General features: G+C 41.6%; 1 protein-coding gene across 1 annotated transcript; it reads left to right on the top strand.

The window, feature by feature from the left end:
- Positions 1 to 1,917: 1,917 nt before the first annotated feature.
- On the top strand, positions 1,918 to 25,636 carry ADGRG7 (adhesion G protein-coupled receptor G7; the record flags this gene model as incomplete). Its single annotated transcript, XM_084276534.1, has 16 exons — positions 1,918 to 2,026; positions 5,867 to 5,974; positions 8,457 to 8,588; positions 9,360 to 9,469; positions 11,760 to 11,915; positions 12,788 to 12,879; positions 13,196 to 13,314; positions 13,403 to 13,516; positions 15,177 to 15,337; positions 16,775 to 16,924; positions 18,209 to 18,321; positions 20,032 to 20,396; positions 21,910 to 21,991; positions 23,017 to 23,178; positions 24,180 to 24,336; positions 25,412 to 25,636. The coding sequence occupies 16 exons, from the start codon at positions 1,918 to 1,920 to the stop codon at positions 25,634 to 25,636; spliced, it is 2,355 nt and encodes a 784-aa protein (XP_084132660.1).
- Between the last annotated feature and the right edge of the window lie 627 nt (positions 25,637 to 26,263).

Here is a 26,263-nt window from a genome sequence, read left to right on the forward strand (position 1 = left end):
AGACATCCCTGATAGTGTTAGCTACGTAAAGGAATGAAGCAGGGATGTTATTTCCATTGAACAGAGAGAGAAATGTCAGTGACGATGAGAATTAATTCTTATTTCTTTCCTACTTCATCATTTAAAAACCTCTGCAAGTATGTGAAGCCCCTCTTACCATGTAACAGCATTCCTGCTAACAAAGGACCCAGACTTGTGATTCAGAAGCTGGGTATGCTTTTAATACATTGTAAACCTCAAACTTGGTGCTATGTTTGATGTATCTTAATGTGGCTGAACTGTTCTGTGACTCAGTTTCCTCATCTGCAAGATCCAGTCTGTCCAAATCACACTTGGTTCTGCTCTGTACAAATCTTGCTCAGGGACAGGAATCTTCCCATGTGCCTCTCAGACAGTTTTAGGCTCTTGGCCTTTCTAACCCTAGAAAAGCAAACATTTAACTGCTTAAAGCAACAGGCTGTAAAGTAATCAACATGTGCAAAGGTACTAAGTGTTCTTTGTGAGTAGGACAAGGAAGGGATGTCTCTCTCCAGTCGAGCACTGGGGTTGTTCATAGTTCATAACTGCAATAACGGGGCCACGCAGCTGTCAGGTTTCCAGAGCTTGCCTGGATGGCTCTGCAAATGCTTCCGAGCCCACGGGATGACCGGGCAGTGGGATGTACACTGGGACCAGCCCTGGAGCTGTGCCACCCAGCCTCCACTCATAGCTGCTCTTGCTGGACAAAGGGGGCACCGCTGCTGCCCTGCCCCACAGAGCCCCGTTTCTGTCTGTGCAACCCCCTTGGAGGGAATTCACAGTTTGGCATTTTATTCAGATACAAGACTCAAACACATCCCCTGTGCCAGGGAGATGGCTGTTTCCTCTCACCCTCCGACTCCCTCCCACCCATCAGCTGTATGCCACTGGCCCCCGTGGCCTCCTCTTGTCCTTGTGATGATCCCAGCACTGAGGATCTCTTCCCTTCTCTATTTTCCCTGCCAGTAAGAATAGCATGTAGAGAGGAACAATCGGGGACAGGAGACACGATTGTAACCCAATGGCTACTGCAGACGGGCAGGCAGATCCCCAGACAGACAGAGCTGCACCCAGATGGACAGGAAACAGCCCTCTCCTGCTGGGAGGTTTTTTCCAGTACCAGTCTCATTTTTCCCACTTCTTCAGTCTTTCCTATGTCCTTAGGCACTTTCCTCAATGCAACTGTCTCAATTGCTTAAAAATAGGTTTTAGTATCTTCCATATTGATGTAAGGCTTTTCAAACATTGAAACAGGCTGCCCAGGGGAGTGGTTGAGTCACCATCCCTGAGGATATTTTGAAGACCTGTAGACATGGTGTTTAGGGACAAGGTTTAGTGGTGGGCTTGACAGAACTAGGTTAACGGTTGGGCCTGATGATCTTAAAGGTCTTCTCCAACCTAAGCTATTCTATGATTCTGTGGGTTTTTTCATGATGATAATTTGTATTAATGTTTTGCAGATTGCCACCAAGGAGATTAAATGTATACTTTATCTCACTCATCTTTTTTTTTCTTGGTAAGGCCAAAAAAAATCCTAAAAATCTGAAAGGTGTAAAGAAACAGTATCTAGTAGTATTGGTAGTTCTACCTGTAGTGATTAGTGACCACATCCCAAGACATCTGACCCCTTTTTTGGACTGTATTTCTGTACATCTGGTGCCTGAACTGGGACATTTTCCTATAGCAAGTAGAAGATATGAGATTTAATACCTTGATAAGTGAAATGATTTATTTGGTGGAAAATTATAGAAATAATGGTGTGCTACTGCTCCACTTTTTTTTTTTTTTCAAGTGGAGCAGAAATGGTTAAAGTTTTGCCAGTAGATAAGTAGTTAATGATCACAAGGTTATGAATATATAATACCATTTTATAGCAGAGCAGAGAGTTTGCACCAAAACATGCCTTCATTCCACTGGGAGAGAATATTGGTTGGGATTACCTGTTGTGTAGTGACCGTGACCCTTTGGGCACTCTGTATTTGGGAGCTTGTCCTCAAGTTTAAACCAGGTAAGAAATGTAATTCTACCCCATGTGGTCTCTATTTGACACCTTTGGGTTCTTTTTCTTTTCCTTAAGCATTTAAACATCATTGCTGATAAATATTATATACATACAGTACACTTCTTAGGTAGAAATGTTCTTCTTACATGGGTTTTTGAAGAAGTACCCCAAACTTTGCGTTCTGCTCTAAAACAGGTTCGGATGACAAACTATCTCTGGATTATTTTCTTTGTAACGTGTTTACACCGTACATGTTTCCTCTCATAGACCTTTGAGATGACTTCAAATCTTTTTCACTCTTACAGTAGAAATTTGATTAATTTTTCAAACGGCAAAAATAAGCTGTAGCTAGTCTAGTAAATGATGTTTTACAGGGGAAATATTTAGCTTTATGTGTGTTTATATATTTGCATGCATATAAGGAAAAACCCCTGTGTAGTACTTGTTCGTGTTTTCAGTGCAATTTACATTGTAGAAAAAATTGTTGAAAGAATATCAGAGATATTGCTTTGCATATTCTATACCTGAAAAGCAGGTCAACCCATCCACATAAGGTGCTCCCATGTGCAAACTTGGAGCAGAAAACTGATCAGTGTTTCAGCAAAATACTATCAACACAATACAAAATTAAGCATGGACCTATATTCAAAATTCATACAAAGAATCAGATACTCCTGGCTGCTTGTCTGGCAGGAAGAGTCAGATATGAGAGACCAAGAAGCCTAAGGAAAAATTTATATGAGGATATATTATATTGTATTTACTTCAAGAGATTTATCAGATGTTTGTAGGGAGGGAACATATCCAACTGGGAGTAAACCCTGGGAGTAAACTCTCAGCGCAGTCAGGGACACTGCTGCTTGTGCCTAGGATTTACACAACTGCAGGGAAACTTGCTGCTAGGAACTGGATTTAAACTGCAGCTGCTTCAGGGAGGATGAGCAATGCCTCCAGGCCCATCTGACAGACCGCTTGTTGCACATAGTGGCAGTGTTTCTTTTTGTCCCCACATTAACCACAAGTATTAGCATTAACAGTTCCCACGATGTTTGATTAAAAAAATCCCAAACCTGACAGTTCATCATCACATTTGGTTTTAGTTTAAAAATATATAGGGTCAAAATCAATGTGATTCTCAAGACGATTAATGCCTGTAAAACTTAAAAGGCAAAGACAAATAAAAAGAAGATGTGTTAAAATAAAACCAGAACCCCTCGATTTTAAGCCAACAGCACAGTTGCTGGAGCCTGATGAGTTTCACTGCATGTGGGGTGGACACGACTGCATTAGTCAGCTCAGGAATTCATATTTGTGACATAGACACAGATTTTCCCTCTGGAAAAAAAGCCAAACTACTGCTTTGCAATCGTACATCAGATCTTGAACAATAGGCTAAGAAACCTTACCAGAAAGCACTAAGTAGAGCTACAGTTTTGACTAGCATTAACAGATCCCATCACTATTGTGGTGGTGTTACAGAGGGACTCTTTTGGGGAAGGCAAAGGTAAGGCTGATGCTGTTCGCTGACTCTTGCTCTTTGCTGCAGGGGGCTTATGGCAGCTGTGTCTGCACCTCCAGAGGCAAATGTCTGACTTTTTTTCCCCACAGCTTTGTGCTTTTGTATTTTACTGCTTTAAAAGCAGTAAAATACAAAAAGAGCCCTTCGGCTCCTTGTGCAGACTGTGACTAACAGCGGCCCAAGCCAGAGCCTGACACCCTAGCATGGCTGTGTAAGTGCCGTTGCTACCGCTGCCGCCCTGCCCGGCTCCTCAGCCTGCAGCACAGGGTCTGTGCCTTTGCAGGGTAAGTTTGGGGATCCTCTGCGCCAGATCACCCCTGCTGTTTCATCTTCTGCCTGGCTGCTTCGGGCAGACATTCACCAAGCAAGACAGGGGCTTGGGGCTGTGCTGCACGTTCCCCAGCACTTTCTGGGTTCCCAAGTAAAAAGTGGCTCACCCCCAGCACAGGAGAGCCAAGCAGGCACCCAGCTGCCCCAAACACAGCTGCTTGGTGTAGGCCACCCAGATCTCAATTGCTGGAGGGGTTTTCCTTTCCTTCTTATAAGATTTCTAACGGAGACACAATGTGTTTTGAAAAGATGATGGCTAGTGGAGACATTACCTAGTGACACATAGATGTTATTTCGATATCATCACAGACATCTGGCTGTAATGTGGCTGAAACACAAATGCTAAATAGCAAAAACATGAGCGAAAGCCGATTCATGCATGCCAAGAACAGAACCCCTGCCACGTGGCACATCCACTACACTTTGCAATAATCTCCCAGTTATGTGAATCACATTAAAGAGTAAGAACTGAGGCAGTCATTTTAGTTCAGTGAGAACATTAGAAACATACAAGTGGCACGTGTGTTCCTGACACCTCTCTTTGCTTTGGAATTTTCTGGCTTTATCTCTCAGTGTCTCAAAGCACAGGCACTAAAATGTCAGATCAAATGGCAGTCCCCAAATTCAGCTTTCTGCATTATTTTAGGCTGAAAGAACTGGGGCTGTTCAGGCTTGAGAAAAGAAGACTGAGAGGGGAATCTTATTAATGTTTATAAATATCTCAAGTGTGGGACACAGAGGGGAAATGCCAGCCCCTTTTCAATGGTCTGTGAAGGCAGGACAAGGGACAATGGCTTCAAGTTGGAGCACAGGAGGTTCCGCACCAATATGTGGAAGAACTTTTTCACAGTGAGGGTGACAGAGCCCTGGGACAGGCTGCCCAGGGAGGTGGTGGAGTCTCCTTCTCTGGAGATATTCAAGACCCGTCTGGACGCCTCCCTTTGTGACCTGTCCTAGGGAACCTGCTTTGGCAGGGGGGTTGGACCTGGTGGTCTCTGGAGGTCCCTTCCAATCACTATGATTCTGTGATACCATGGTTTCAAGGCACACACTGCATCCAGCGCACAAGTGCACCATTTCCACCGCGAACCTTATGAGAAGGGATTCCAGCTCTATCCTTCACATAGGGACTGGGTGAGATTGACTGTGAGGAGGCCTTGGTTTGTGGAGACCTACCAGGTCTTGGATGCATCTTGCAGAGCCTGAGGTCCATCAAACCCTTCCCTGTTGCAATTACTTATGCAGAATAGTCCTTCCCATTCAAGATTTGTCAGTCTTTTTATCAAGATTTTCAGCACTCGCTGAACACAGCAAATATCCAGAAATTTCTAAGATCTGCAATTTCTCTGCTACTACTTATACTGTGCTTTTCTGTCTCCCGAACCTGTGGCAGCCTGTGCAATGACTACTTCAAACAAAACCCATTATTTCTGCCAAAAGAGTGAATAAAGATCAACACTTACCCTGAAGTGTGGAGAGAGGCTATGGCTGAGACTGGGGCAAGGGGCTTTATCTGCTTCACCTTATAATGCCTGTATGAGTATCTTTATCGGATTCTTGGTTGTGTGACTATCCATGCCCTTGTTACCATTGTGAGTGCCTCAGCACAGGGCATCTGTGCCCCTGGTTTGCCTTCCTGCTCCTGTGAAACCCTGCAGAAGTAATTCAGCCTTTTCACGCATTCAACAGCTTGAGCTTTTGGCAGCTGGGAGGCCCACACCATCACTCCTGCTTGTCCAGCAGCTGCACGGAACTGTTTCCATCTATTTCATTGTGGGAATGCAAATTCACGTTTGAAAACTTTGACCCCACATTCATGCCATTGGTTTTAGGGGTAAGGAGGGACCAGTGGCTGCGTACACGGGACAGTCTGTGGGTCACATAATTTTAGCTGAAGCTTCAAGTAAATGATGTTTGTTTCTTCCCTTCATAAAATTAGGTATTGCTTTTACATATGCATCAATGAATATAATTTTTTTAATTCTTTATTTACACAGACACTACAGAATCCGTGGTACCTCCGTGCTTCTGCCTCAATGGTGGCATCTGTCGGGATGAAGCCTGCCTGTGCCCAGAGGAGTGGGTGGGCTCTTTTTGTGAGATAGGTCAGTACAACCCAGGTAGCATGGGATCCACAGTGACGTGGGTCTTTTTGCTAGGTGAGGCTGTATCATTCACCCACTTCTGTTGCTCTTTCAAATGATTAATATAATTGGGGAAGACATTATGGTTTTCAACAGTCTGTGGCCTGTTTCTAGCCAATTTGGCCTTTGTTTGGATTCCTCTGAAGAACACAGTGATGTGAAAATCTGATTCAGACCTCTGTGGCCAGTATTGCTGCGTATGGATCTGCCAGGGTTTAAGGGACACCATCTGGATCAACATCCTGCAGGACAATGCCTGTCCTCAGCTCCTGCTGCCACTGGCACTGGTTTTGGAAGAGTCAAATTTCCTATGCCTGGCACAAGTCTGGCTCTGGTGGATTCTCATTTCATCCCCCTCTGTCAGAGCACAGCATCTCTCTACTGCCATAACTGGAGAGGGTGCACCTAGCTGATGTTGGGAGGGTGCTAGCTCACCAAACCACAGTTATCTCCAGAGCTAGTAAGATTGCAGACTCATGCTTTGCAAGCCAATGACCCACACTGTGACCAGTGTGACACATGGATATGCTGTCATGTGTCAGCTGCCCCTTTGGCAAATGAACTCGCATGTTTGGTCAGAAGGATTTAGAAAGATTTGTAGTTTATTCATAAAAATATTCTTGCTGAAGACTGCTAGGGAGATGGAAACTTCAGGTCTCCCATGTCATTTCACTTACAATGGAACAGATAGCACATACAATAGACAATGACAAATGGGATGGGTTCATGACGGATTGGAACATTTGGGCAAAATGTTTCCAAGAAGTTGGTTTAAATAAAGTAAACATGGCTGGGATTTCAGCACTGGAAACAAACCATCATGATGAGTCTGTAATTCCATGTGTTCATTCCACCGGTATTCTGTATTGGATTTACTGTGAATTGCCTTAAATAACAGAATTTAATAACTGTAGTTATTGTAGTACGTGAGGTAAGCATGTTTGGACATGCATCATTAACTAGAGAATAACAAACATTATTGCTTTTACAAAGCTTGAATTTATTGTTTTCCTGAGGAACATTCATACGAGATATCAGTCTGTTGCACCTCCCTGGCAACTTTAACTTGCCGACCAGTTTCAACTAAATTTACTAAATTTACAGGCCTTAAAGGTCTTGAGATCCTATGAGGGTTGCACACCTCACTAGTTGGGTACAGAAGATGAACCTTGTAAACACCTCACTGAGAAAAAGTCAAGAAGACTTATGCTGGCAGTAAGGAGGTGAGGGTCACATGGCCAGTCAATCCAGTCTAGCCACTAAGATGTATAGCTCTAAACTACCCATGACATTTGTCTCCTGTCCACCAGCTAGCAAAAGCCCCATCCAGCCTGGCCTTAAACACTTCCAGGGATGGGGATTCCACAACCTCTCTGGGCAACCTGTTCCAGTGCCATACCACCCTCATAGTAAAGAATTTCTTTCTAATGTCTAATATAAACCTGCCCTCTTTCAGCTTGAAGTCATCCTTCTTGTCCTATCACTGCACTCCCTATTGAACAGTCCCTCTCCCACTTCCCTGTAGGTCCCTTTTAAGTATTGGTAGGCCATAATTAGGTCTCCCTGGAGCCTTCTCTTCTCCAGGCTGAACAAGCCCAACTCATCCAGAGAGGTGCTCTAGCCCCCTGATCATCTTCTTCGCCCTCCTCTGGACCCGCTCCAATAGCTCTATGCCTTTCCTGTACTGGGAACCCCAGAGCTGGACGCAGCACTCCAGATGGGGTCTCACCAGAGCAGAGCAGAGCACAGGGGCCGAATCACCTCCCTTGACCTGCTGACCACACTGTTCTTGCTGCAGCCCAGGACACAGTTGGCCTTCTGAGCTGCTAGCACTCACTGCTGGCTCATGCTGAGCTTCTCATCGATCAGCACCACCAAGTCTTTCTCCTCAGGGCTGCTGTCAACCCATTCTGTGCCCAGACTGTAGCTGTGCTGTACATTTGTACGTTATGTCACAGTTACTTTCCTACAGGGATCATTCCACCAGGCAGTGCGGCCATGACTTCCTCGGCCTTTGTGACTCTGAACCATGATAGGTTGGATGTGGCTTCTGGCCAAATTGTCCAAATCCTATTTTGAGCACATGTGTATTTTTGCACCCTGCTGTATTCCATGGCATTAGGTTATCAAATCTGATTTCTGCCTGGGTAACAAGAATCTGTCCATGAAACTTTTACAAAATTTCTACAACTAAGTCAGTGAAAATAAGAGAGATGACAAAAAGTACAGGGTTTGGGGGTTTCAGTGACTTCCTGAGTATCACTTGTAGCAGTTTGGGTTTCGAAAAGATTTACCCAGCTACTTTTATTTCCTTTAGGGCAAAAGATTCAATGAGCTTCTATTGTCTCAATATAATTTTATTTTTTGAAAATCTGTACTTGTACTAAAAATATTTACCTAGATATATATTTTGTTGTGACTTTTGTTTTTCCCTTCTGTACAGTTAACTTCTGCGAAGCCAGTACTTTCAGAGTGAACATTTCTGAAAGTGTTACGAAAACCCTTACTTTTGAACGGATAATAGTGGGTAAATACGGCAACTCCAAAGAGAAATGTGAACCTGATACTGTGAACGGTATGTGTTCCTTTCCTTTTGCTGCTACTTCCCAAAAGCAAATATAAGGTTTGTGAAAGATGCCAGATTATTGGGTCAGTTGAGAAGCCGGTGTTTGGAGCCAGAAAGGCATGGGCCAGGCAGTGGGAGCGCAAACCTTGCCACATAGTTTTCTACCCCAGATACAGAGAACTGAAGGCATGCACGGTGAGTCATATCTGTGTCTGTCTGGGACTGGGCTGAGACTCAGTTAATATCTGCTCCTGAATGACCTTTGGGTAGAAAAATAATCTATTTCTGCCCGACGATTTGGCAATAGGATTCAGGATGCTTCCTATCAACTGTGGTTCTATGAACTGTCATAGCTTTCAGCAACCTCGTTAGAACATCACAGCTGCTCCACATGCCCTTTGTGTTTCCTCCACGACATATAAACCATGTTTTTTATGAGACAATTAGAAGCCTTTCTGATAGCTCAGTGCTGATGCCTGTGCCTCCCGTTGAAGAGATGTGCTCCTGCCACTCTGGCGTAACTTAACCTATCTGAAGTTGGCACGAATAATGTCAGCCATTCTGACAAGACTGTGTATATGAGTATAAAAGACACGCTCTAAAAAGATCTGGTTACATAATCAATGGTCATTCATAATATTGATTTAACATGCAAACAGAAAATAATACTGGATAGGGCGTCACATCCCCAGTACAGTTTTCATTCCCACTGAGGTTATGTGAATGGGAGTGAGTGATTTTGAACTACACGTGCATCCTTCTGCTTTTACAAAATTGCAGGTAACACTTCCATAGCGATCCGGATGTGCTCCAGAGAAGGGAGAACTCCTACTTTAGAGGCCCCCAAAATCCTGAATTGTAATGAAAATCTACACTCCCTAGCATCACAGGTAATCTTAAATTACTATTTGAACTGTCTCTGAGCTTCTGTATCATCTCAAGGGAAAAAGAAAAATGATTGGAAATTGAGGCAGGAAATATATGTGTTATATTTCATAAAACTTTGTAGAAAGCAAAATGAATGACCAAAGCCTTTTTCAGTGCTATTCTTGGTGTGTCCCTGCTTTGCAAATGGCCTGAATTTCCAACAATGATTAGTTTATTTTGCTTGGTTTTATGTAAACACAGCATCCCATTTCATATTATTTTTTCCGTTAAGAAATAGGGAAGTCAGGCTCGCAGTTCACAGCAATGCCTCCGCATGGGGGCAATGCCCACCCAGGTATCAAGTCGGTGAGACAGTGGAAGGGATTTGGAGGAGGCTGGCATGAGAGAGCGAAGTGATGCTGGCACTGACACACTAGGAAGGATTAAGAGCAAAGCCCTTCTGTTCAGAGCTGTGATCAGCTGAACATGGACAAAACCCTTCTACCCCTCAATAATCCCAAATCGAACTCTCTCGTATGAATGCTGAACTCTTGCTGGTGAAACTCATAAAGCCCTAAGCCTTGCTTTAAGGCTTAGCTCTGCCATATCTACAAAACATGGACAGCTGAACTTGGCGAAGCACACTGCACACAGTGACTGCCTCTCTTCTGCTGCTTCTGCTCTTTGGTTCCTCAGCACTCATCCCAATTGGGAAAGAAAAAAAAACCAAGCAAACCCAAAAAATCCCCCTCAAAACCCCCAACCACACAGCTGCAGTCCCTTTAGATCTAAGTCCCCTTTCATCATACATTTTTGGTTGATTATTGCACCTCTAACCCAATGCTTCACCTCCTGGATATTTTGACAGGAAACTCTTGGGCTGGATATTACATTCTGCCAGTACACATCCTTCACTGAGTGGCTCAAACCTCAAAGCCTCATTAAATTTAAGTGTAATATCAGCAGTGGCTATTTGTAACGCCGGTAAGATACAATGTAGGGTTGCACCATGAGGGTGCTCCGCTGCAAGTAGTAAGCGTGGCGTCAGTCACAAGCTGTGATGTCACGCTGCCATCTAGTGAGCCCAGGGCGCTGCGGGGTGCAAGGCTGAGGCTGGAAAACGGGCGGAGGAGCTGTTCGTACCAGTGACCCGGAGGCCAGGCTTAACGGGATTACATGCCTTTTAAACGTAAATATTTACTCTGACACAAAGTCATGCTAAAAGCCAGGAGTAAGAATAGGGAGACGAGGGCTTCACCACGTTCTCTTTGTTCCTGGCGCATGTGCAGATGCTTCCAAGGCAAATAATATAATCAACTAATGTAACTATAAATGATAAATCTCCTTCTTCATAATGCAACATGTCCACCTTTCTTTCCTATGACTCCTTTATAAACACTTCAAAGCTTCATGGCTGAATTAATCCTGATTTTGAGAGCTTCCCCACAGAACCAGTTTGAGAACAATTCGATTATTGAAGCTATTCATTGACTGGACTGGAAAAGGGATGACCTGATAGACAAATGTTTAGTTGGTGTCCATAAGGAAATTTTCATGGTGATAATTAGATTTTCTGTCTCTTTAAGTCTTCTTATCATCTAGTTATACCTTCATATACCATACAGCTAATTTTCTTGTATTTAGACTCGTAAGATACTACAGACACTTATGCGCTCCCCATTAAGTGCCAACTGACCCAGCCTGGACCCAACCAGTGCTTCTAGAAATTCTTGTTAGCATCTCCAGCAGCAGCTGAATACTTTCTTTGGTTTTTCTACATTTATTCAAAGCTGACATTACGTACAATGTACTGAGTAATGTTCTTGGTGCAGGTGATGAGCACTGTGTTGAGAAGCACAATTATCCTGGATGACATTTGTAAGGTTCCTCCAGTGGCTTTTCAAAAATTCCTATTCCAGTTATTTAAGGAATAGGGAAAGGTCTACAGAATATAGACTCAGAAGCTCAATGACCTACAAGACAAAGGGGAGGTACTGCTGCTCTCTACAGGTCCCTCATGGCAAGGTGTGGAGAACCATGGGACCAGGATCTTCTTCAAGGTGTGCAGTTTTAGGATGGCCCAACCCTGCTGGGCTAGGGGATAACCAGTCCTCCCTTCCAGTTAAAGCTACTCCTTGAGTTCATGAAGTCATCCCCTAGGGAGAATTTGCAAGTGCTGCTTACTTAATATGAACAGAAACAATTTAGACCATCAATTACTTGTATATTTTGATTTTATGTGAGAATGTTCTAAAAGTGGTGACTCTTTTCCTTTTCCTATTTTCCTTCTGTTGAATGGCATTCTCCTCACAGGTTGAAGCTGCAGACTCCAGCAATGTTTCAGCTATTGCAGAAAACACTCAGATCCTCACCTCCATGCCAGACCAACTGACCACGCAGGACATCTCTGATGCCGCAAACATCGCTGTGCAGATTCTGAAAAAACCAAATGTTTCAGAAAACTCTGAGGTGAGGCTTTTTAAGACTAAAATAAGACTTTTGGGACTTAATATTTGGGATATCAATTCTGCCCCCCCTCTACCAGCAGAAGGAATACTCTCCTTCCTCTTAACCATACATAATGCACAACCGAATGCATTTTGCCATTTAGCAGAGTTGCTTCGCTGGCCTTGAGTGCACGCTTGTGGAATCACTGCTGCATCAGTTCTCAGAGCATGGTGTAAATTCGTTTTTTACCAGCTGTTTAGACTTGCATATATCTGAAAGTCTAATATGAGCATCATTTGATGTTGAAGTTAATATTTTTGTGGGTATTGATGGACGGAAAAGCTGGACATGAGCCAACAGTGTGTACTTGCAGCACAGAAAGGCAATTGCACCTTGGGTTGCATCAAAATAAGTGTGGCCAGCAGATCTAGAGAGGTAATTCTCCTCCTCTTCCAGTGTCTTCTAGTGAGACACTGGAAAGGTTGCCCAGAGCCCTGGTAGAGACACCATCCCTGGAGGTACTCAAAGTCAGGCTTCATGAAGCTCTGAGGAGTAAGAGGTGTCCCTGCTTACTGCAGAGGGGGTTGGACTAGATGGCCTTTAAAGGTCCCTTCCAACCTAATGCATTCTACGATTCTATAATTTAATCCTAAATTAATAAATTAATTGATAATTTATGCAAATTAATAAAAGTGTGGCATTTCTGAACCCATTGGTGGAGCGCATGTGTTCTCTCAAATGGCAGCCTGTACTTTGTTTACTCTGCTGTGTATACTCTCAAGAAACGCTTATTAAGTGTTCTCACTTTGCCCATTCACTATGTAGCACATGGGGGGGATTTATTTCAACTGTATTTGAATATTGCTTTTTTTTTTTTTTCCTGCTTGTCTCAGGCATCTGTGGCAGTAATGGCTACAGTGAGCCAACTCCTGGATGCCAATGAAACAGAATTCAATGACAATAATCTCGTCAATGTTACAACAAGGTAACTTTAGCTTTCACTATTTTTTTTGATGTAATAAACTGCATTTCCCTTTCTGTTTCAGGATGAAAGTGCTTCATGGACAAGTCTAAACACTTTTAGTATTCAACTCCAATATGCAATTTCACCAATTCAGTACATTTATACCAATATAAACAATTTGGGCTGGATTTTTCTGCTTTTGAGAAAGAATGAAGATAGGGGTTGAAAAGTGGTTCCCACTGGAGACCCGAATCAGAGAGGAAGCTCAGTAATGGAACATGTAGCCAGATATTAACAAGTGATGGTAACTTTTACCCCACTTATTATTTCAATGCAGCCTCACAAAAACAATGGAGGAATTCTCTTTCACTGGGAACATCTCACAGTCCAACATTGCAATCCAGTCAGCTCCACTGAAATTCAGCTCCTCCACTATTCTGTTTTCAGCACAAAGAGGTAAGTCTGTGTGTGTTGTTGGATAAGGCTACCTGGATAAGGCAGTATGTACCACAAATCCTAATGCATTCACTTCCAAATTTTGCAGATGAAGCACCAGGATTTCATCGGTCAACAAAGCTAGAAATACAGGAGAATGTCCCTGGGCTCACGGATGACCTCAGTACTGAAGTTCAGATACTGTTCCACATTATCAGTAACAGTAAGTTCTTTCTCCTACTGAAAACTGCACCTGGGAAAATTTTGAATGAATATTCAGTAAAAATCTCCTTTGGAGAAATAACTCCTTGTTGTTGCCATGTGGTGATACAAGAAATGCACGTGCCACATGAGCTGGATAATCTTATTTATAGGTTAGTGCAGGTGTACATTTTTCAGTGTTTGGGACTTACTCATTTGTTTTGTTTTATAAAATTGAGAATGCAATGAATTTTTGACCAAAGCTCTAAAGACATGAAGATCAAGAGCTACTGCAATATGTATCTTGCTTGAAATCCAAAGACATCAACAGTTTCAACTAAAATTACTGCTACTGTCAGGTGTCAGCCAGGACATACACACCCTTGCACCTACACACCAGGATAGTCTTTAATGGCCCAGTCACAAAGGATTTTTCCAGACGTCCATTACTTAGACTCTGCAGTTCTCAGAGGATAAACTGGTGTCACCCAGGAGAAAATAAATTTAAATAGAAAGTTTACAGTTCCTCTGCTTCATTTGCTGCAGAAGCTGGTGGGTGGTGGGAGCTGAGCTTTGAACAAGTGCATTTCTATGACATGCTAAAAATCACAAGCATTTCAGACTAAACCCAGCAGACTTGTGCTTATTCTCTCTCTCTGTAGTGACAATAACACTAAGACATCACCGCACCAGAGTATAATAAAGGTGAAGTTTGTGAAGTAGTTAGATCATGATTGATACACAATCCCATGGGGACATGAATAATTCAGTCCTCTCACCAGAGTTAGAAAAGACTCCAAGAGATAAATCAGGTAGTCCCACTGATCTAGCAATGACTATAAAACCCCCACTGAATAGCTCATTAACTGGTCACTGGCCTTTCTGTTCACTGTTTGAGATGACAATCCTGTGGAAAAACAGTGTGATCACATAATTAAAAACTTTATCATAAAACTTCCCTCAAGAGCTAGATTGATTGCACAGCTTGTCTTAAAAAAAAAAAAAAAGAGAGAGAGAGAGAGAAAGATTTCTTCAATATTAAATGCACAATTGGGACATTTTGTAGATATAAAGTTATATTAGTCTCTCTTGATAATCAACTCAGCGATAAAAACAGTCTCTCTCGATGTTAAATAAAAAACATAAAATCAGTAACAAAATATGTTATATAAAGCAGGATTTTTGATTCCTTGCTTTAAGCAACAATTATGACTGGTGATTTAAATCACTTAGACGAAATCCCTCTAATTTGGTAGTAAAAGAAGCAGAGTCCACAAGTTGGATCTGAAGGCAAAGGTCCAGCCAACTGCTTTTATCCCCTGGCTTCCTATTAACTGTAAATGTCCCTGGCATTACCATTTCTTACTTACTGCTATTAAAAGTCTGGCCATTTGGAGTGTGTGTATATATCAGGATTTAGGAAATTATTTTCCTCATTATCAGCATTTTTCCCCAGAAATGACATTAAGAGAGAGGTAATAATTATTTTCACACTCCACCTCAGCAAAAATTGAAGATGACTCCCTTAAGATTCATGGGAAGAGAAGATACCTCTTAAACGGATTCTAAATAAATATCTAAAGAAAAACCTGCTGTAAAGGAGCATAGTGTAGGCTTCTTCAAAGGCACCAGCTTCTCTGATATCTGCTATCCATACCTACTTTTCTGTTTGCCTTGTGAAGGTTCGTCAGACCACAGAAGAGTTGGCTTTGTCCTGTATCAAAATTACAAACTCTTCCAGTCAAGGATATATCAAAGTCGGAGTAGTTTCTCTAAACAAATTGTCTCTGGCAACATTGATGGTGCAAGAACCAGTGGTGTTGAAATAGCCTTCAGCCCCAAGGTAAGCCCTCGTAAGAAATGCCATGTTCAGTTTGACCCAGAGGCTGCCCTTGCTGTCCTGCTTATCTTCAGGACTCATGGAAAGAGATTCAAGCAGAGGGTTTCTGGGTTTTTTTTTTGGCAAACTGTCTTGATTTCTGGCAATTAGGAGTTGAGAGGGGTTTGGAGGTGTGTAGGTGACATAAGTGAAGGGTATTCGGATGATGTGGCTTAGAAAACATTTTTCAACTTTTGTGTTTAACACCATGTTACTGACTGAGTACTGTTAAACTAGGATGTTTGCAAGTAAACAGTATTCCATACAAAATTACAGGTGTACCACAGTGGATTTGTCCTGGGGTAGGTTAGTCCCTGGAGGGCAGTTTTTCTTTCTGTAAGACTACAAGTATTTTTGAAAACCAGAAAAAGTCAACATGACTAACAAAAGACAACATGGCCCAACACACCTACCAATGGTAGGGAGCATTCATTTTTCCACACAATCTTTGAACTCCTGCTTCCAGTTAAAATCCTTGTGTGTTTTGTATTGACTTCCTCCTGCTAAGAACTGATTCCAGATGGTACAGCTTTCTTGCAGGAAACGCTCTATGTGTGTGCCCATTGCCCCAAAGAACTGAATTTTCAGATAATATGTACTCATATTTAGCATGACTTCTCCAGTAAACAGTAGTTGGGGGTTTTCTTACAATATTTAACAAAGGTTTTAAGCTCAAATATATGCATATGACAGCTCAGTAATCATCATCGTGGATCCATATAGGTGAGTGATCTGGGAAACATGTCATTTCTAAGGAAATCATTGAAACAAACTTATAATTGTTTTTTTTTGCTCCTACTTTTGTTCCTCATTTTTAACTGAACTGCCTAGTACTGTCAATAGTTGCTTTCACTACTTATTTGTACTTCAAGCTGCTTGTTGCTTAGCAAAAAGCAGGCCTAATCAAAGTACCCTGTGGAAGCATGTTGTCCAAAAATGACTACATGATGTTCAATGTATGACTGCACGAGTACCATCGTGCTGCAGGAGGGGAGATGGCTCACTGCATTTATCATTGTTTGCTTCCTGTTATGATGTGGGTTCAGCTCTGGTTGACAGTAATTTAATGCTACTAATATCTGAAAGCTGTTGTTTGGCTTCCACAGAAGTCATTTGGCAGTTGTTTAATGCCTAGTCAATGTGTATCTGAACCGTAATTACCTGAATAATTCACAGAAATGGGTAATTTCATTGGCAATCGTGTCTGAGAAAGGCATATGAAATAAGTTCAAAAGGCCAAATTGTGCTGTTATTGATACTGCTCCTCAGGTTTACTGGAAACCCTGTAAATCCCTTAGTAACTGTCAGCTCCCCTTTCAGAGGGTAATTGTAGTACGTGCCATTTGCTGGTGCATATCCGTTTATGCTCCTGCAGCCACTTTTTCTCCCTGCAATCCCCAGTACAACACATCTGAACTGCAGCTGCGGGACCATGCCTGCGTCTTTTGGGACTACGCTGTCAATGACTGGAGCACTGCTGGCTGTGCAAAAGGAAGAGACCAGTTCTTGAGATGCAGGTGCAATCACACCACTAATTTTGCTGTCCTAATGGTAGGACATTTCTTGAATGGGAGGAGTTTGTTGGGTTTTTTTCCATTCGCTTGGTTGTTTTCCACTATAAGACAAGCATGCCAGTGTAAGGCTGCAGGGACACTGTGCTAGAAGGCACAGAATTTTAAATTGTCCCCACAAATGTCTTTCTGACTTGTAGCAGAGCTGGTACATTGGGACACACGAGCTGTCCCCAGGCTGCTGGAAAGCCAAATGCATTGCCACGTCCTGGCTTCCTCCGACACCAGGGAGGCTGTGCCCACCCGCCTGTGCGTCCCAGCAGCAGGGAAGGGCTGGCGCAACTCATCCCCCTTGGTCTGTTGTCATCACCTCCAGCTCCATGTCTCCATGGCTGGTCCCGATTGTTTAAGCAAATGCATGTCCACAGCCTTCAGCACCCCAAGACAAACACTGGCCTGGGACCTGGGCTAAGGCGGCACTGCCTGCTGCTGGGGAAACTGCTCAAAGTACTCAGCGTTAACCGCTTCCTCTGCTTTGTGTGTTTACAAAAAGCAACCCCTCTCTGAATATTAAGCCTGCTACCACTAAGTTTCATATATTGTCCTCTTGCACTAACAAGCCTATTGAGGAATGACAGGCTTGTCTCTGACATTTGTTATTCTTGCAGTATTTGTTTCGGCTTTCTAAACAAAACACTCCCTGGGTAAAACCCCATATCCGTGATGACTGACTTCAGCAGCATGAAGATTTCTGAGCTTCTTTTTACTCTGTCTTCACAGAACAGCATTTCCATTTCTGTAATATTTACTTTATCTTTTGCATTTCCTTATTGCACAAAATTACTGTATTCTAGAGAACCATCCATTTATGCAAAGACAACAGTATTTTCTGTTTCACTGAATACATTTACATTTACTTGCTGCTTTATTGTCACTATATACAAAGAAATACTGTCTTTGATTTGTAATTCTTCATAGCATCTTACCTTAGACCATATCCTCAGAAGCCAAAATTCAGATTGCACATCAGTATGAAAAGTGAAATCTACTTTTCCCAACCTGTGTCTCCTTGTATTTTTCTAAGAATAATTTAATGTGCTATTCTGCTAAGAATTTGATTGACATTGTTAAATCTCTTTAGGGGTTCTTTACCAGCTTCTTTAGTCCTGAGGTCCAGAATAATTCTGTGTGATCTGAAAATTCTGGCAGTGGCTAGTGACTGTCATAACTTCATTGGAACATTTTTGTTTCTACGTGAAACTAGAAACACGAATTTTAGAAATAAATTTGTGTCTTCTCATAACTGATACAATCTGTTTTTCAGGCCTTTCAGATCAAATATAAATACGCAAAGCCTTTGGAGTATATTTCTTACATTGGTCTTGGATTGTCCATGGCTGGTCTGGCCATTACCATTTTGTTTCAAATATTGACTAGGTAAGAGTGAAGAGATAAAACTGCAAGTATTTTACTCTAAGTTACAATATCTGTATACAGTTTGAGTAGCCAGTTTAGAACGTGATGCATTATTGATCAGCAAATAATATTTAAAAAAAAAAAAAAAAAGACCCAATTACATAGCATATCTTAGGAATTAAGTGTGGCTTACTGGTTAAAGTGAAGACATGAAATGTCTCAGTCATGCCACTCATCTAGATGTAACTTTAACCTAGGTGTTAATGTTGCTCTTTTAATGCAAGGAGATGTATATATATTATTATTCAATAAATCCACCTTCAAAAAGATGAGCTTTTAAAAGAAATGATATAACAGAGTATGGAAGAGTACATTAGAGTAAAAGGTCAACCCTTTAGCAGGAAACACTGGGCATGGCTGCTGACAAGAAAAATCTTTCCATGGATTTGACAGGCAGCTCACCAGCTATAAGATAACAAAGCAGGCATTGTGTGCTACTGAGGATCAAGTCAAGGGTTGATCCTTTTACCACAGCCTCCCTTCACCAAGTCTAATCTCTGGGTAATGTGTCAGAGTGACACTTCTCCCACCTACACAAGGTATGGGTGGTCTGCCATTTTTGTTGAATTTCATGTCCCCATTGCCTTGCTGACATCTCTCTTACTACCTTGGCCAGGCAGCTGACAACACAGCCCCAGTGTTGTATTATTGCCGCACTGGTCCACTGAGGTGTTTAGGTCATTACTCGTGCTGAACACATCAAGCTTAAAAAAAATACAATGGTATTCCATCACCAACGTGACCCCCTTTTTATTTTCCTATACGCCCCGTATCCTGGTATTATAAAGTCTAATCAGTTACCTGTCTTCTAGCCAGTTACCAATCTGCCTGTTACTCAGCCCACTGCCTTATTGCTTAGACTCTTAGCACTCATGTAGAAGCAGAACGCTGTTCCTCAGGTTTTCTTCTTGATGGCCTATTTAAGTGTTACTCTGTTTTCTGTTGCACATTTGATAGTTTCTATACTCTGTTGCCTTCTGTTTATAAAACATCTGTAGAGAACAGAGGATTTCAAAGCACCATAATTATGCAGCAGTATACTTTATGTACACTGCTTGTGCCACAGTTTTATTGTGAGTGACTTTTTTCAAAGCAAACTTCCTTGATGGACGTGCTGGTGATTAATGGTGTCATATGATTCCCCCTTGAACAAAGAGCAAAGTCATGCCAACAGTTGTAGTTATCATAGATGAATGCATGTTTCTCATCATGCTCGCACTAACGTAGAATTGGAGCAATTCCATCAATGTCAATGTATTGAAGATTGTTTGACCTTCCAGATTCTGCCTTTTAAATGCATTTATGAGACAGTATTTGCAAGTTTATTACTGTCTTGTACCTTGAAGAGTGTATAGAATTACTTGTCAATGTATTTTACCTCCTAACAGTGAAGAAAAGGATTCTAAAAAAGAAAAAGCATTCCAACTGCTGTTGGTTGGAAAATCCCAGTCCTAAAAGGTGTTGAGTGTTCTCTGTTCTATCAGACAAAACCAGTAGTTGGTGAGTTGTGTGAGAGTAATGACAGTGCAGAATTCTGCAAACAAGTTATGGCTTTGATTTTTCTATTAAAGCTTGCACATTATAGCTTGCTTTTAATATTAATAGAAATGTGGAAATTTTTTTAATTATTATTATGCTCTACTTTTTTTCTCCACTGTAATCACCCAATAGAAAAACTCGAAAGTCATCTGTAACGTGGATGCTGGTGAGTCTCTGTTTCTCCATGCTCATTTTTAACATCATCTTCATTTCTGGAATTGAGAACCAAAATGCCAAGAATCGCAGCAGTGATACCACCAACTACTACCAGGAATACCTTCCTTATGATACCGCCAGTAACACCTTACTCACATCAGACATGGTAGATCCCCCCGCAGACTCCTGGTGTACGGCCGTGGCTGTCCTACTGCACTACTTTTTGTTGGCGACATTTATGTGGACAGCACTCAACTCAGCACAGCTCTACTTACTGCTGCTTAGAGCCATGAAGCCCCTGCCCGGACACTTCCTTGTAACCATGTCAGTAATCGGATGGGGTAAGATTTCAAGTCGCGTATATGGCAACTCTTATCAAAGTATCGGTACATAGTGCATCGAGGGAGAGTTGTAACGACAGGAGATCAGCAGAGAGCAATTACAATCAGCGTGTCCGTTGGTTTAGCACAACGCGATTTAATAAATAATCCCCTGTTACTGCTCACACTGCTGGCATAAACTGAGCTTGCTTTCACTGTCCAGACACGGCACTGAAAGCGATAGCTTGTGCACTGGCACAGCAACAGAGGTTTGCTGTGTGCAGGAGCAATATTCATGGCAATCAAGGCACTCAATAAGCTGTTCCTGTCAGCGGAATACAAAATCTTTCAGATACAGTGATTGCATATATATGGACTCAAATTCTTCATTTAGATATCTCAGATTCCTCATGACATCAACTGGAGCCTTGCAGGCAAGGAATGACTGACACTATTTGTTACATACTATTTATTGATGATCAAAGGGCACATTCCTAAATCAGTACAGCAGTTAGCAGCAAGACAGATGCCCACCAGGTAAAGTAAAAATCTCATCCTTCTTCAAGAAACTCTTCTGACACAGTGCATAGGAATAGTTGCCTTTTCCACACTGCATAGTCAGCTTGTGTAGTGTATTTCTGATGGTGTCTACCAAGCAGTTTTAGATACCAATTGTTTCATTAGTATGAGTGCAGGTATTTGGGTGCAGGTAGGTGCAATTCCTCTAAAACTTGTACAGTTTGGACTGCAGGTACACGGCAGAAAATGTTCAGCAGAAGCTTACTGGCTACACGTCACTGTGCTCCATGAATATTTGCATGACAGCACAGCATTAGGTTCCTCACCGCACCCTGTGACTAGTTACACACGTCCAGAATAGCATCATTCCGACTCAATGCTTTCCAGATCTACTTTGAAAGCACAGCAAATACTTGGCAATCTGGAAGATCTTTTTAAGGGCTGAAGGAGGGACAGACTTTAAGAAGCATGGTTACTTCCCAGATACAAACTTGTGCAGGAGGCTCCTTCCCATGAGATGTGCTGCTTAGTGAACAGGTAGGTAAGAGACATGGAAGACAGGAAGTGAAGCAAAGGCATTGAGGAGGGAAGTGCATGCTGCCATGCTTCTTGGAGGGAAAAAGTTTTATGCTCTGCCTCAAGCTGGTACACAACGCAACTGTGCGTGGCGCAGAGTTTTCTTACATTAGTTTCTCACTGCTGACAAGAGGGTAGCATTGCTTAGCACGGGAAGGAGTTTGCTTTGTCACCATCAGAGTTGTCTCTGGAAGCGGTGTTGAAGATTTTAATGGCAAAGATCTGCAAGTCATGGACGTGAGCTGTCCTCAGAGAAATAGTTCTCACAACCCTCAGTCCTGCCTTTTCCCAGGCTGTAGAAAACCCTCTCAGTTTAGCGCAAGGCAGGTGGAACAGAGCTCTTACAGTCTACAGATTTTAGGAGGCAAGAAAGTATTTCTGTGGGAGGTATGCATGTGCAACCAAACAATAAATTGCTATTGTCTCTCCCATTAATTAGGAATCCCCGCTGTTGTAATTGCAATAACTCTTGGAGCTACTTACAGAGAAGGAAAAGCTTTAAACTACCGACAGGAAGAATTGTAAGTTCACGTATTATTGCAACACTTGCTATCCCACACCTTTTGTGGTGGTTTGTTATTAATAGAATTCTAGATTTACTTTTGGCATACTATTTTGTATATCTAAGTGATTGAAATAAAACAAAACTCTTCACTCGAGCTAAATATTCACTAAAAGGAAATGTGGTTTCTCTTCACTAAGGATTTATGGTACAGGATTCATATGTGCCTTGAATCCTCCTGCAAGATCCCCTGTGACTTTAAATAGAAGCTGTGGATGCTCTTAGCCAAACTGAAATTCAAGACCTTCATTTAAGTGCATAACTGCACTTCAGTATCTAAACTTAATCCTACCATTTATTTAAAATGTTTCTGGCCAACATAACTATATCCCTATTTACCCCACGGTTTCAGTGCTGGTATTCATTTGAGTGTCCGCATACCAAAGCAGGCTATCAGGCTTACAACACCTGGGTGTTAGAGGATGACACAGAACAAAGGCAGACTCCTTCCAGAAATGTATCCACAACCCCCCTTCCATATGGTGGCAATCTTAGGAGACTTATTTAAAGAGTGCTGACTTCTAACCTGAGATTACTTGCCAGTGACAAAAAAAAACACCAAACAAAAAAAAAAAAGAGGGGTAAAGACGATTGCTGGAGAACCCTGTCACGCTGAAGTTGTCCCTGGTTTTGTTTCAACCGTTGTCCATTAGGTCTCCCCTACTACTCTATTATAATATATACTCTAAAGATAAACTTGCATATGATGGCCAGGTATCTCTTGGTTAGCTATAGTGCACATTATACTTCTCTATGCTGTTTATTTGAGAAATCATTTTGCGTTCCCCAGAGAGAGAGAGAGATGTGTGATTGAAAGCCCTCAGTGTTCAAGGAATAGGTGCCTTTCAGGGGTAGGTTAACAAGGTCTAGAAAGCCCTACGAGGTCTTTCAGGATGAAAAGTGAAATATACTTTTGTTCTGTTTTGGTACTGTGAACAATGTGTTTAACCATTCTTTTGAAATAGCTTCTCTTTATATTAAAAGTTGCTGGCTTGCAGCACTGGATCAAAACCAGAATTTCAGTGTGCAAAAGCCCATGCTGTGGTCATTCCTCTTGCCAGTAGCACTCATACTCCTGTTTAACATCATAATCTTCATCAAGATCAGTGTCTCTGTGATATGGAAGAAGAATGAGAATTTGACAAGGTGAGATGGCACGGGACTCCTCTGATCTTTCAGCAAATGTATTCCTCAGTCTCTTGCCACCAGCTCTGACTTTCTTGCCATGAGCTCACATTCTTCACAAAATCTTTTGTTTCAAAGAAATGTATACTTAAAGCAGTCAGACAATGAATTCCATTGTTGCGATGGGCCAGACTTCATCCAAGTACATACCAATCAATACATTTCAGGCTTTTGCCCCCTTTTTATTGGTTACTTGAGTTCAATGAAAGTTATCCCCAACTTAAATCCATGTCATTGAGAGCAGAACTGGCTCTAGCCAAATCAGAATTGTGAATTTCTCAGCACATCTGAATGTCAGGCCAGTTCTTTAGCAGCTTTGAAGGAATTTGCTTGTTCAGTTTTACACCAACACTCCATGTATTGACACAGGCTGTGTGTCACAAACTCTACAGTGTACATTATGTTATTTGAAAGGGGATAGCTTCAAATGTTGTTAATCCCACAGAATTGATCCATTCAACAAAACTTTGTACCATCTCCTTGTTCCTTTTGTGTACAATTTTCATGTCTGGAGCAAAAAAAACCCCAACCAAACCTAATCTCTGACTCCCCTCAGCCTTGAGAGAAACTGGATATCCAAACTTCACCAGCAGCTTATTCTTATATTGAAAATTAGCACATCTGGATTGAAGTAATAATCATTCTAAAAAGCTTATAATATTTAACATGCTAACTTGAAATGTTTCTTGTTGCCTTGGCAAACCTTACTTTTTTTGTTAAAGAAAGATATATCCAAACTACATAGTCTAAATATGGATTATTCTGATAAACTTGGTTAGATTTCTTTTTCTGGGTTTCTTATCTGAATGATACATCAAGCAAACGTAGGGAGGTTTTCTCAACTAACCTGAGAGTTGAGGACTCCTTTGCAGTATGTGCCTGAATAAACACAAATTTTAAAGCTCAAAAAGATATTAAATTGTATAGAGAAAGATTAAATACCTTTTTGTGTGTATTTCTAGGAATAAAAAGGATTCCTTTATGAAAAAAATGATTGGTACTATCTCTATAGTGGTAGTGCTTGGAATCACCTGGACGATAGGCTACCTCATGTTAATAAATCATGAAGAAACAAGTCTGGTTTTCAGCTATCTGTTCTGCATTTTGAATGCTACCCAGGTAAAGTATTATGCAATTCTGAGATTAATAATTGAGATAATGAAAAAAAATTGCCAGATTTATTTGTTCAATAGCTAGGTAAAGCCTGGAAACTTGTTGAAAAACAGTTACAAGGATTCAAATTTTTTTTTTTTTTTCAGAAAGGGATGCTGCCCTTCCAGATATAAAACTCTTCCCATTGTGCAAGTCAGTATGGGTTTTTATTCTAGGACACCACTGAAAAGACCTTCCTGTCTGAGTGGCTTCTCTTATACCAAATCATATATAAAAATATATTCAGAGTCAGTATCAGGAATAAAATTCTGCATCAGCTGTGGGAAAGAGTCCCCAAGAAGTAACTAGAGCTTCATGGCTTCAGACCTTTCCCTCCACAATGATCCTGCATAAAAGCCTACAGAAAAGTGCCTGCCTCTTTTTCCCCCCATGGCCATGATACATTCTTGCCTTTATATTCATATAGGGCATATGAAGTCTGAAATAATTGGAGTAATGGATCCTCCATTATTACACCACTGAATATTTTCTACAAAACCACCCATTGGAAATGTGAAAATCACTCCAGCCCAAAACATTAACCTGGTTACTCTCAGTTTGATACACTGAAACCTGAGGGCCTGTATGCCACTGGGGACCAGATCTGCAAACTATCTGTTCAAAAAGTCCTGGAGTGATTATTACTGCACTGATGGATGGATTATACTTGTAATTTAAAACTGAAATCATGATCAGGGAACAGAGATCCATTTATTTAAAACCAGGAGCCTCTTCTTTTTTTTTTTTTTAACCCAGGATACTTGTGTTTAATCCTTGAAATGACAATTCAGCAGAGGGTAGTCTGAGAGACATGCTAGAGAAACCATTAGAATGTGTGAATGAGGTGACTATAACTGCAAATCCCTAGTTATATGGAATAATTTTACAGTTGAAAGTACTTCTTGTATTTCAAGGTATTAATGCCATTGTTAGCAGCTACTGAAAATTGTTTTGTGGTTGTGCTTCAAGTCCAGTAATATTGACTAACCATTGCCAGTTTTATCAGCAAATTATTAACTCCACACTTTCATTTACTCTGCAGGGGTTTCAGATTTGTATTCTGTATACCTTCAGATCGCCAATATTCAAGAAAAAAGTTTCCGAAGTGTTTCGTCATTTCTGGGTGACAGAGATACCACAGTATCTGCATTCAAAAACTTACTATGTTACCAAATTACAGTGTGCAAAACATTCACAGGAAACTTTCAGATCAACCCAGACATTTTCAGAGAATATTTCCTTGTCTACCTTCCCTAGCTGGAATTAGAAGCCTGTGAATATGTAAAATATCATCTTGTATTTTTCATAGTTTATGTAGATCTCACAAGTATCTTGAATGATGGACATACTACTCCAACTGCAGGGAGCTGGGAATAGATGATAAACTAAGACCACCAGGAGTCAAAAGCAGGACCACAATCTACTAAGGCTGTGTGATTGCTAGGCAGCAATCATGTGCTAGATCCTCTTCATATTACTTGACTGGCACGGCACTGAGCTCTTTGAAAGGAGTCAAGGTTATTATACTTCCATATATTACAGTACAGATGTGTAGAAGTTGCTCTCTTTATGCCCTTCTCATTTCCCAGGCCTCTTGAACGTGTTTACTTAGCCTATGCCCTGTAGTTCTCCTCTTCCTTTTGTAAAGACAATTTCAATTTAATTAGAATCCAAAAGGTAATAAACCACATGGCTCTTGTTTGCTCTGAGTCTAAGTTCTACTTACGACTTCTTTAATATGTTGGCTTGGTCTTTAGAGAAGAGATTGTGGATGCCCAGAGAAGCTGTGGCTGCCCAGAGAGGTTGTGGAAGCCCTGTCCCTGGCAGTGTTCAAGGCCAGGTTGGATGGGTCTTTGGACAACCTGGGCCAGCGGAGGGTGTGCCTATCCATGGC

The sequence above is a fragment of the Gallinula chloropus genome (genome assembly GCF_964237585.1).
Source record: "Gallinula chloropus genome assembly, chromosome: 1".
Taxonomy (NCBI): Eukaryota; Metazoa; Chordata; class Aves; order Gruiformes; family Rallidae; genus Gallinula; species Gallinula chloropus.